Here is a 12,939-nt window from a genome sequence, read left to right as displayed (position 1 = left end):
AAAAATTTAAGTGTCTGAACATTAAATTTTAATTAGTCTGATTATTATCACAATATTATCACAAATCTGTTTGTTTGAAGTTTACCGATAATAAATTACATATTTGTAATTGCGGTATATAGTATTATCATTTGTGTGATTACTCCGAGCACAACATGACGTCAAAAAGTCATAGTAAGCGTTTATTCTTATATTTATTTTTGATTATTTTTAATAATATCAATTTTTTGTTAGATTTCTTGTTATTTGTCGCATTTTTCTTAACTTTGACCCAATTTGCAACTCCGTACACTTTGGAACATGGCAAAGCAATAAATTTTCCACGTCAACAGTTAGCGCCAACAGCATCTTTCGATTCGTCCTTCGATTTCATCCGCATCGGAAAAATTCGAAATGACGAAGGTTTTGGGCGCGTCACCACCCAACTCGTCTCCTGTCCGGATGCGTTCGTGTTCGACGCTGCGCAAATGAAATGCATACAAAGTCCACATACTGAACGCATTCGAGAAAATCGCCAAAAACAGCTGAGATCTTTAAGGATTTGTCCGGAAGACATGGCTGTACTTCTACCGCATCCTTTGAATTGTCGAAGTTTTGTCAATTGTTGGTATGGCCAGGACCATGTGCAGGAATGCAATTCTGGGTTGACATTTGATAATTCGACGAAGCAGTGCAACTGGCCCGAACAGGCAAATTGTTGTGAATATATTTAAATACGGTTTAAATAAATTTATAAAAAGTTTACAGGATTAATTTTTTGCTAGTTGGATGAAAAAAATTGATATTGTTATAAAATATCAAAACAATCAATGGTTTTATTGGGTTGCGTTCATTGTAGCATGCTTGGCATTGGCATTGTAAAATGCACGTAACGCGCCGATAAATCACGAATAAAACGCATCAAAAACACGCAAGCCGACGTGGTAAAAAGGCTAAAAACGTACAATTAATGCATAAATCACGGCATTCGGAGCTTTGAAACGCAAACATTCAGTACAGCAAATAAATAATAAAATATTTTTTTCCATGCTGTTGTAGCACGGACAGAGAGTTTCAATACAGCAATCAATAAAATATTTGCTTCGCGTTCAGACAAATTTATCCAGTCAATTTATGTATATTCCCTTACGACGTTTATAATCCTCGATACAAATACGAAACAAATAAATTTCTTATCCATGATACATTGCGCGCTTTTTTGTGATTTTGTAATGCCTGTTGTATTTGCGCAAATAAATAAATGAATAAGAACAATATGAGAAATGTAGCGATATAAATGCGTGCGTAGATTTGTTGTCCATTTTGCGATTCGACAAATCTGTACACTCACAAATAAATGTTGTAGAAATATGTTGGCAATATCTTTCGGTCGATCTGCCCTTGAAGCTTTTCGTAGAATCGAAAGAAATTGCTAGAAAGCTTACAGAAGAGATGGATATTGAAACCGTATGACCAACGGCAAACGAAGCGAAATATCAATATCGGAGCTGGAATACAAGCAAAAATAATCATGCAATTTTCAATTTATTCAGGATATTTTATTTTGCTAAACAGGTGCAGCTTTAACTGTCTTATTGAAAATATAAGAAGTATTAGGAACTTGAGAAGCGGAAGAAACTTATTGTAAAAATAAAACGCATAAATCGACTTTAATATAAAAAACGTAATATAATATTTGTATACTTATAGATTTGTAAAAAAAGAATTTAAATATTTCTTTATATTAAAATTAGCTGACTATCGCGACTTCATCCCTCAAAAATTTAATATAAAGTGGCCTAATTAATTATATTCTTGTTTTTTGGTAATTTATTCGATTTATGCGATAACTCTAATATTTTTGATTAAATTACAAAACCAACTTTTATCGTTTATTTTACACCATAAATTTTTTAGAAAAATTGGTGCACCTGTTTTGGAGTCCATAGGGAACATACATAAATCCTTCTATTTTTTATATCTAGTCTTATAGATAAATAAAACTGAATTAAATTTACTTGGTAATTAATTTATGATGACATTTATTGATGAGGCTCTATCATGTTTGTCATGGCACTTACTCAAATATAAAATAACTTGCCCTGAGGCATGGAAAAGTATTTGTTGTTACAGTTTGATATAAAATGTTATTCCTTGCTGGTAACAACAAATGATATAATCTCATTCGTCTCGGCCGTTCAAGCGTTCAGAGGAAAAATAACCATTCCAACAATAAATTTTTATCGATCACTATCAAGCAGACATTTCGATACGAAACGCCATTACCCCCGTTGCCGTTCAGTTCCATCTCTGGTCGTACGCCGCCCCCACGGTCGAGCCTCTACATTCCGCTGTGCATTTCATTTTTATTCGCATTGTTTTTGTTCGCCCGCTCGCTTTTTTATTCCTTGGGTGAGGTTTGGTCTGGCACGATTTCCGTTTGTGTTTTGTTTTTTTGGCCCGATTTTTCCTCCACGGTCGGGGCGCCATTCTGTGGGCCTCTTTTTGTCTAGGCCTAATATAAAGTAGGCTTTGTAAAAAGGCGAGAATTGAGTGTCTGAATATCGACTGGCGCGGACTGGGACGGCGTAGAAACGTGGAAATATGAAGTGGATTCGTACGTGTTTTCTGTTTTTCTAAGCGTATCGTCGACGGTATCGAAATGGAAAATGGATTTGCGTCGAAAAAGGAAAACAATGGGCACCCCTTGAGTCTTGAGTGTAGGAAAATATATTTGGAAATATGCTACTCAAATTAAGTGCTTTTTTATGTTAATAAATATTCTATGGATATAGAAATACAATAAACAAATATTTGGATACAAATAATAAAATTATTCATGTTTTGACTAACGCGTATTTTTATGGTAACAATACAATTTACTCATCCAAAACGTCAAAATTTACGCAGAGAAAGAAAAAAACGCAAAAACCGGAAACATAGGGTGGACCTAAAAACAAGGGCGGAATTACAAATGTATATGCAATACGGTGCGTTACACGTGCGCATAAAGCAACAGGAAAACAGCGGAAACGCAAATGGCGGAACAAACAAGATGCTGTCGGAAATGCGATGAACGTTATGCAAACAAATGCAAAACGTTGTAATATATTTGAAAAGAAACATAAACGTATGCTTAAATGATGGAAAAATAAAGGAATTTGATTAATTAATCTTTCATTAAACGTCAATGTGTTTAATTTAGTTGATGCGAAGCTAATTAATGATAGTTATCTATTAATAACGACATTAGTGTTTGTGCGGTCAATCGTTGATTGATCGATGGGAAGGACACATGCCAATCCCTATTCAATCCAAATCTGTTTGATAACGGACGCGATTCAGGCAATCATCCTGTCACTATCTTAGCATCTTGTGTCTGGATCTCGTCCTTTAGTAGACAAACACACATAACCGCAGTACCACAACTGGATCAATCAAATCGAGCTCCTAACAAACCTCAGAACTATCATCAATATTCAATTACTTGTATAATTTTAATTTCCTATGCTTTAATTTACTTATATTTGATAGATTAGTAAATAATCGTATGTTTGTGGTTTCAGGATGATGATCGAAGACGTCTACAGCCGCAGAGATAGTGATAGCGTGCAAAGTAAGTAGAATCTTGGTTTAATTATTGATAATCGGCAAGATAATTGCTAATGCGCGCCGGCATGTCAAAGGAGAATCGAGGTAATTCGCGCGATTTCAATGAGCTATCAGTTTGCAATCTGGCTTCGCGCGCGAGTAAATAAATCACATTTTGCTTTGACGGCAAAGCGGCTCGCGATCCGATGCATTATTAATTCCGAATTTGGGAGGCAGCGGGCTTGTGATCGCGACAAGGAGATTATGACTAGCTGGTTTCTGATTGGCAAACGCAGCCTCAAGCTCGAATCTTGATCCTATTCCCGTCTATTCTGATGAACATACCCTTCTCAGTGCCGTCTTGGAAACTTACATCACTTGCGCTCACATTGGGGTAGCGTCGAACATTGGATTGGTAATTATTTCTTGCTTGAGTTCATGATTACTTCCAGTTATAGACTGATTTAGTCTCCGAATTCAATTTAGCGTTGACTTAGTTTCTTATTTTGAATCATTTTTATTTTAAAGCAGAAACATCAACAAGAAATTACAAAACTAATTAAAACGCCTAAAGGTATAGATATTAAAGAAAAAAGCTTATAAAACACAGAATACTATTAATAACGCGTGCTTTTTTTACTTTCCTATCGATTTTTCTCTTCTTCTTTAAACAAACCACTCTTTAACTAGACAAAAACAAATTGGTAACATTGTTCCACCTTCTGGATCATCGTCACAAGAACATTATGACGATGAGTACTTAACGTGTATAGGTTTAAGTAATATAATTTTAAGTGTAAAAGAGATATAAATTTTAAACGTAAGCAATGAATTATATAGTGCTACCCTAGCTATAACGACGTACATAAATTAGAGCTTTAACAACAGTGCTGTGCAACGAACTAAAATCTCATGCAGTAAACAAAATAGTAACGTATATCACTAACAATTAACTAGTGTAACTATCCTAGAATTTTCGAAATTTCGTGCGTCTGTTTTATATTTTTTTAAGATAGGAATTTTTCTTTTCTCATTTCTCATTCGGATTTAGACTAGATAGTTGCGAAATAGAAGGTCTCAATCGACTTGCAGTTTCTTGAAGCTGCCCTCCAAGCCCATGCCGAGCTCCTCGTTCATTTCAGACACAAGCGGGCAGGATTTCTCATCAATCTCGATGTACATCTCGTCCAAGGCCAAAAGTTGTTCACGTTTGGCAGCCAGCGTTGCCTTCAACTTGCTAATCATCTCGCTGAGAGGCACCTCACCTCCGTATTCCTTCGGAAGGATTTTTGTGTCGATATTTTTATGGAGGTCCTCCAAAGATTTATGAATCTGTTGAAGATATAAAAATTAATTATTTTTCTTTCAATTTTTGAAGAAGAAAAAAACTTACTTGAATTCTTGACTTGAGTTTCTCACTCAATAGAGAAACAGCAAACTCGATAAGTTTAACAGCATTTGATGAAATATTCAAGAAGTGGTTGTTCTTGTGACGCATGGGCGTAGAATTTTGAATGCAACGCAGAATGTTTCTGATGTCTGTGAGCGACCACAGCGAGATGTGAGACATGCTGAAGCCGGCCTCGTCGTTAACATAGGTGTAGCCGTTGACCTGGTTCAGATCGTCGTCCATCAGGGCCTCGGTGATGAGGCTGTGCACGCGTACCATGTGGGCAGCAGTGTACTTATGCGGGTCAAACTTGCCGGCGTTGCTAAAGAGCACCATTTTTCCGTCGAGGCGCTCTGGTAACGGGACCAGGTAGCCGTTGTCGATGATTTCGGCGAGGTCCTTGTCGTTGGGGTCCAATTTTTGGAACCATTGTGGGTACAATTGGCGGATGATCAGATAACGCTCCAACATTTCGCATGCTTGCGGAACGCTGAATTTTTTCGTGCGAAGGAAACGCAACAAAAATGGTGCATCTAACGAAAAGAAATTTAGAAATGTGTTATTTATGTTTTAAGAACGGCTTATTATTTTTGCTTTGTTGAATTTATCTTTGCTTTAAGAAGCAAAATAATTAAAAACTTCGGAAAATTTGAGCAAAAAACTATTTATATGGAAAAATATACTCGATTAGGTCAGAGACACATGAAAAAACAATTTATTGTGTGAATTCATCACTTGTTAATAGCAAAACTGGATTAAATTAAGTTAATAATTAATTTAAGACGAATTTAACGCATGACGAAGTAGAAATTTTGCTATTGGAGTTGGATAATGATGATTTAATAATATTCTTACCAGTTCTGCACTTTTTAATATTGGGATGTTTGTTGATCCATTCACGAAACTGTACGAGCGATTGCTCGCGAGATGAGTCGTCCTCACGCAATTCATCTAAGGCTAACTTTCTCGCCTGCTCCGGCAATTGGCAGACGTACTCAGCGACGGTATCATCGTGTCCACCAAGACCCATTTTTCTGTAGATCATATAAAACATCACATTTCATCCCGTAACAAATACTAAGTAATTAATGACTTTGTAATGAACTTGATAAATTATTGCTGTGCACTAATTGAAAATTAATGAGTGTATGCCATTGAAGAAAGTTGAAACAAGAAAATTCGCTCATTAATTAATAAACAATAAATGAATTTATTCCTAGAACTAGACTTTCAATTAATTATTGGCTGGTTTTGTTTTAGTTTTGTTTTTGGATTTTGTGTATCACTTTGTATTGTTTCGAAATGAAGTGTATGACTCAGTCGCGCGCACTTTCTCGATTCATTAAACAAGACGCATTTTAATTACGATCCCGTCGCGTCGCGCGCATGTTGATATAAGCGCTGCGAAACGACGAAATGTGGAAAGCAAACTTTTCGGCCGCCTTAACAAGCAATTTCGCATGAATTACATACGCAATTAACCGCCGCATTAACGTTTTGCGTTTCGTTCGAATGTTTTCGATGTCGGGTTTGGCGGAGGAGTCAAGCCACCACAAACTCCTGCAACATTTTCAATCCACGCTGGGTTCACAATTTGCATTCACGAGAATTCATCAAAATTTCCATTAAGATAAATATGGCATCGCTGGATGGAGTTCAGGCTATGAATTTTGCTCGAAATTTCTATTTTTGAAGTTTTTATTGATTCAAATTAACTAAATGAACTTTCTATTACGAGTGAATATTCTGATTTTATAAGCAAATATGCAGACGTAAATTTATTTTTTATTTTTATTACATTCTTCTAATCATTCAGAATGTAATAAAACGAAAATGAAAACGCATGAAAATAAAATTGACTTTCGCGTGTATTTTCTTCGTGAAAGACGCTGTCGCGCGTAATCAATGTTCGTATGATCAATTCTCGTTGCAGAAATGTGGCATCTTTTATTTCCGTTCGTTGGTGAAAACGCAACGCTGCAAGTCGTAAATTCACAACCGGATTCTGCGCTCGACGCTTAGCGCTTTCAATGTCGACTAAGTATCGAATGAGAACATCGACTTTGCACTTGCACTTGTACCAATTATACAAGGTGATACAATAATATTGATGTTAAAATTTAATCTTAAACTTTAAACAAAATTTTTTGTTTGGTATAAAAATAAAATAGAAATTGTCGCGTTTTACGCAATTTTAGAAGTTTCCTAGCGTGTTTTAATAACACGCGCAAACATTGTGAAAGTGTTGCGTAGAGTAGTGCCGAGTCGCTTGACTGCGAAGAAAGGTATTCTCAACTTTTCTTTCTTCTTTAGTTGTATAGTGTTGGCAGCGTTTGCCTCTTTCGCACTTGATTCCAATATGTTTTACCGTTGCTTTTCGGTCGCGCAACGCGAAAGTGAAATGCTTTCTTCTTCATTTCTTCGCGTCTTCTTGCTGCTTTGCTTCAACCTGATTTCAGGTTCGACTTGCGTTCAGTTAAGCAGACTTAAACTCGACACAAAAATTTAATAACGGTGACCTCTATTTTTCGGCCAAAAATGATAAATTCCTCAAGTTATTCTTCAAGTATTGTGGATTATTTTTTTACCTTTACAAAAATTTTAAATGTTAAAAACCAATTTTACGATTGTTGGTTTTGTTTTGATTAAAATATGATTTTCTAATATCTCTAGTAATTTATTTTAGTATCGCGTGCGAGTGCACACATGAAGCTAATTAACCTTCGTGCGCGCGATATCATCGATTCCATCACACATCACATTTGCGTCGGGATGTGAGGATAATTGCCGCGCGCACCTATTGGGAAATATGATGCGTCGATTGTGCCGAAGGACGAGATAAAACTAATTGCACATTACGGCTCATTACAAGCTGCCACAATAACACACAATCAAAATAACATTTCACAAAACATATTTCAAATATTTCATTATCTACTAGATAATATTAACTTAAGTTACTTACTCAGTAATATATAGTCTAAATCACAACAATTAAATTTTTATAATGATGCGAAACTTGAGAGTTTCAACTGAAAATGTCCCGGATGTTTTAAAAAAAGTTGAGTTTTTCGAGTAAATTTTTGGTGCGCGTGTTTGCGAACGCTCCTTGTGGCCAGTACAGTTGCCAAAGTTGTACTAATCCTCGTCGGCGCGTCTTCGTGAAACGTAAACTTTCCCTAACCTACTTAACCGCTGGCTCGTTTATGCCGCACACTGCGTACCGTTCGTATTATTACCTTTATTCGCTTTATGCCGTTTGCGGGCGCATCCAGCAATGTCACGAATCACCAAAGTCGCGCGCGCATGCGAAGAGAACAACGAGAACAACGCCACACGCGCGGTACAATACACACGATTTTATTGCTTACACCTAGTGACAACTAGTGTTAACTTTGAATGAAACTCATGTTTGCTTTGTGCTGATTATTATTCATTGCGTGTTTTTCCATACACGGATTGAAAATGAAAACTTTTCTAAAGTTAAAAGTGAAAATTATCTATATAATAGTTTAATTAATTTTTAATGTAGTTCTGCGATGAAAAAAATTAGCCTAGATTTGGGTGCAATTATGTGGTTAGGATTTTCGGAGCACGCAATTTCGGTTCTTTGATGGCAACGGTGCCAAAAACCTAAATACCATAACTATCGTCGCGTACCATCATCAAAAAACATCTTTGAGTTGTTATGGGCAAATACAAGTTGACAAATGAGGTATTGTTAAAATGTTATTACTCTGTTCTTTAATATAAAATAAAACAAAACCCGACAAAGTTTCTTTAAACTTACTTTGTAAGAAAAGCAAACAAAACTTAAAAACAAGACGGATTATATGGTATTTTATTTCAAAACATATTAAAGTAACATTTTTATAGCATCATTTTATTAATACCTAAGTTATTTTTAATCTGAGAATTGTAAAATTTTGTTTATTTTTTTGTTGAAAGTAGAATTTGAATTTATTATTTTTCCAGTTTCTGATTTTTTTATTAGTCTATTCTTTAGATTACGTTCCTAAATAACCGCTATTCTTTAAACTTCATTGTGCATAACTTTTTGTTTCGTTAACTTTTTCCACCCAAAAATTATTTCGGTAAAGTTGCTCGCATATTCGCAATTTCGCAATATTCCAATCTTTATTGCGTTAATCTTTTCTCGAGCACGACCGAGAGCATGAACATGCGTCTTTTCGGATGTTATTTTTGTTATTTTTATTTAATTTCGGGAAAGTTTCGACGCACTCGGCGTTAAAACTTTGCTACTTCGCTTCTTTGAGTTCTTTGCCTTCTTGCTTTTTCAACACACAATGTTTTCGCGTGCGTATTTTATTATATTTTAGACTTTTTGTTGTCTTATGCTGCAAGACAAGAAAGTGCAAGCACTAAAAGTTTCAAAAATTTCCAAAGACCAATGTCGATCGACCGAAAGAAAAACGTTTGACTAAAACATTTGAAAAAAAAAGTCCAAGAAAGTGTGGACGCAGAAAGGCAGAGTACAAGATGAATTACTTTCCAAGTTTGAGCGAATTTTTCCATTAAAAGATTAAAAACTTATTTATTGCCATCGTCGCATGGTTTCTGCGTGTTGAAGAATAACTTTAGAATAAGTTTAGTGTTTGATTCGTTTCGTGCGATTCTCTACATCCAGAGAACCCAATTTAAGAATTGTGCAATTGCACCATTGCAAAAACTTTGGATAATTTATGTTTTTGTTTTGCTTTGAGGTTAAAAGTAATTTTAAGTCGATTAATGTCAAGTGTCAATTAGAAAACCACCGAAATACGAATAAAAATTGCATTGCTCATTTTCGGGCCAAATCTTCAACTAACTACATTTAAATTGTTTCTAACTTCAACAAAACTTGGTATAATAAACCTTAATCAATATGTGGATAAACACACTTTGGAAATGTTAGTAATTAGGCTAAATGCAAATATTTTTATTAGCGGTTAACAATTAGCGTAAACGCGCGTCGTAAAAGTGGATTTATGCGGAATAAATTATTATTCGGTTTAATTAAAGTCAACAGCCACTATTGTGAATAATAATAAAACAATATTGCGTCGTTTAATATGCAGAAGCATGGTCGAAGAACCTAGAACTCTGTACAAGGCAGATTATCGCAGTGAAAGTTTCGTTCGCAAACGATTTGCGCTTTATTACCACACGTCTACTATTATTTTCTTTTGCGGTTTCGCCACATCTAGAGTTATTATGGTTTACACAAAGAAAACAAAAAACAGCGTAATTTGATTAATCAAAGCAATTCAAGGGACATTTGACAGCCAATCAAATATGGCCGAATGTTGTTCGAAACTTCCGTTTCGAAATGTCAAGACACTTTATTTTATTAAAATTAATTATTTCAGTAGGAAGTATTTGACCTTTGACTTATTTTTGTTTGAATAAGTTTGTACACACAATTCCTGAATTAATCTCAGTTTTTTGGGTGTTATTAAAGCACGTTTTAATTTTACAATTCGCTTTCGTGTTATTATTGGTTATAAACGTAATTACAGCTCGGAATTTCATTTCTCCGGCGCTTGAAAAGATCGAATGACTCATTGCGAGTTTCGTTGCCCCGTGCAATTAAAAAGCGATCATCGGCTTCAAGCTCCCCGACTTTTGACTTCCTTTGAGCCTCAAGTTTCGAGTGTCTTTTCGTTTACTTAATTGGTTCTCAAATTTATTGTGCCCAACAGAAAAACACCCACAAATTTTCAATCGCGAGTGTTAATCAACTTTGCACCATTAGAACGTTTATTTATTTGCACGTCCACAAATCGACGCAAATAAGCGTGCAAATTGGATTTTAGTTATTTGGCCGAAAATTAGTTTGCAAATTTAAATTCGAATTCGATCAGCGATAATTTTATAATTGATCGCATCACGCGAGATGCGAGTTGCAACATTCGAAACACCTGTGATGCTGTTTAGCCGGCGGGCTGATTGTCAAACGAAATGAAATCAAAATGAACAACTCATTGAACACGATAATTATTCGACGTAAAAACTAACGGCGCATCGGAGCGAAATTGCGTTCGATTTTCACTTCCACGACAAATACCGGCCTAAAAACTGCGGATACAAACAAGTTTTTATCAAATTAAAACATATCAAATGTCATGTTACTTTTGCATAGCATAGATTTCAAAAACATAATTCAAAAATATTTAAATTATAATTAATTAGTTATTTTAAGTAGTTTGTTAGGTATATTTTCTTGTGTTTCATAAATATTTAAGTTTGAACACCCTGTATACAATAAGTAAAGTAACCAATGTAATTTGTGCAAGAATTGTGCTCCTTTCGAATATAATTATGGTCATTTCTTCTAAACACACTTTCTTACAAATAAATATAAACACAAGCAACAAGTATACTGCATTTTTTTAAATGCTCCAAAAAAATTACTAATTGTTTCGGCTCAATGTCGATGTTGATGTCGAATCATCGAACGTTGAAGTTCGAACAAGCAATAAAATAGTTATAGGATTTCACGCATTGCGACTGCTCCCCATTCTTATTTCCAACAAAAAATTGAAATTCAAACAAACCAACCACACCGAACCTAAAGTAAATCTAGTATAACTAATATAAAGCAAAAGTTCTTTTAATTAATCGCTATTAGTTTATTCATTCCGCATTCGTATTTTGTGATTTGTTGGTATGGATTCATGTTGGAAAAAAAATACTAAGCTTTCAAATTAATTTCGCCATTCGCGCTGCGCAGCCAAGAGAAAATAATATTAATTAATTGTAATTAAATCTTATTAGGAGCGATGTGCAGTCAAAAATTGAAACAATTCGTAAATTAATTCGTCATTAAGTCGCATTAAACGTTTCGCCAATTGCGGGCTGTTCGAGGATGAGCGATTCGCGTAATTAAAGCATTCAAGAACATTGAAACATTAAAACGTTACAGAAATTATCTGCGGTGTAAACTGTGAAATAAAAATAAACGGGAAAATAAATAAGTTTGTTTTTAATAACGACGGTAATTTAATAATTGGACACTTGATGAATTTGATATGTGCGGGTTTAAAGCTAGGATAAAATCAGTGTCGTAAAAAATTACTCGCAAGATGCAATCAGTGATGAATTAAAGGCTATTTGTTTAAGTCAGAGTGTGGTTTAATTATTTTTTACAAGTTTCATTTGTTAACTAAAATTAGTAGTTTATTAATTTTTATATGGGGGTGAAATGCACGAAATTGGATTAATTTATTTTTGGATCCAAGGTTTTTTTTTAACTTTTGTGTTTTTGTCATATTTTTATTATAATTCCATATTTTAATACCAACCTTGATTTCTTAATAACACGAACTCTTATAAACATTTGTCTGCTTCTGTTGGCTCTAGTCTGATAATGCTTTAATAGTAGGATTCTTTTTTCCTTAATTTTTAAATGTTTATATTTCTATCGATGGAATAAAGAAATGTATTAATTTATTAATTAAACATTACCGGTACATTTCTAAGTTTAGTTGGCAAATAATAAGAATATTATTAAATTCATATTTAATAATTATTTGACTAATTAAAACAATTACATTTTCCCAGAACATGTTTGTGTACACAAAGTTTGAAAGCGAAATTTAATTACAAAAACTTTTCCCCTCCAATTTCTGATTCCTGACTGGAAAAACACGAAATTTAAAGAAGGAATACTTTAATTCAATCCGTTATATATTCCTGATTTATACCCGAAGACGGGGTCGGCCGCACGGTGGCAGGTCGCCAGACCTCAACCACTTCGTGATTCATTTGGTTTTCAAATTATAAATGTTAAGTTTTCACACAAAACTTCCGCCGCCAGCGCGGCAGCAGCCCGCGTGATCTTGCTCGTAACTCGCTCCCAACTCGTAACTCTCAATTTTACTTTTATCATTCGTTAAAGTTTTCTTTAATAAGTTTCGAAATATTCGCTTCTCTTTCGCCTTCATCGACTTACGCAGGCATGAACTGCGTTACTGCGT

At 34.7% G+C, this 12,939-nt stretch overlaps 1 protein-coding gene and 1 long non-coding RNA gene across 4 annotated transcripts in view; one reads left to right on the top strand and one right to left on the bottom strand.

The window, feature by feature from the left end:
* The window catches only part of LOC135798807 (uncharacterized), a 53,347-nt gene that overhangs the window by 15,685 nt on the left and 24,723 nt on the right, over positions 1-12,939 (top strand). For both annotated transcript variants that reach the window (XR_010549786.1, XR_010549785.1), the window contains exon 2: positions 3,546-3,595. This is a non-coding gene — a long non-coding RNA (uncharacterized lncRNA). The remainder of the gene's footprint in view (positions 1-3,545; positions 3,596-12,939) is intronic.
* On the bottom strand, positions 4,068-8,316 carry LOC135799168 (retinaldehyde-binding protein 1-like). Of its 2 annotated transcripts, none has more exons than XM_065312191.1 (4): positions 8,200-8,316; positions 5,816-5,994; positions 4,964-5,493; positions 4,068-4,902 (listed from the first exon to the last, which is right to left on the bottom strand). In XM_065312191.1, exons 2-4 carry the CDS (start codon positions 5,988-5,990, stop codon positions 4,648-4,650), a joined length of 960 nt encoding a protein of 319 aa, XP_065168263.1. In that variant the 5' UTR covers positions 5,991-5,994; positions 8,200-8,316; the 3' UTR covers positions 4,068-4,647. The 2 variants fall into 2 exon arrangements, with proteins under 2 accessions (XP_065168263.1, XP_065168261.1); XM_065312189.1 differs by having other exon boundaries at positions 7,926-8,276.

This window comes from Atheta coriaria, unplaced genomic scaffold (assembly GCF_025399875.1).
Source record: "Atheta coriaria isolate IRGN ID8LTWV9N9 unplaced genomic scaffold, Caltech_Dcor_3.1 hic_scaffold_9_pilon, whole genome shotgun sequence".
In the NCBI taxonomy this organism is placed as follows: Eukaryota; Metazoa; Arthropoda; class Insecta; order Coleoptera; family Staphylinidae; genus Dalotia; species Dalotia coriaria.
The sequence above is the reverse complement of the archived record's forward strand: the minus strand, read 5'-3'. Positions and strand labels throughout refer to the sequence as shown.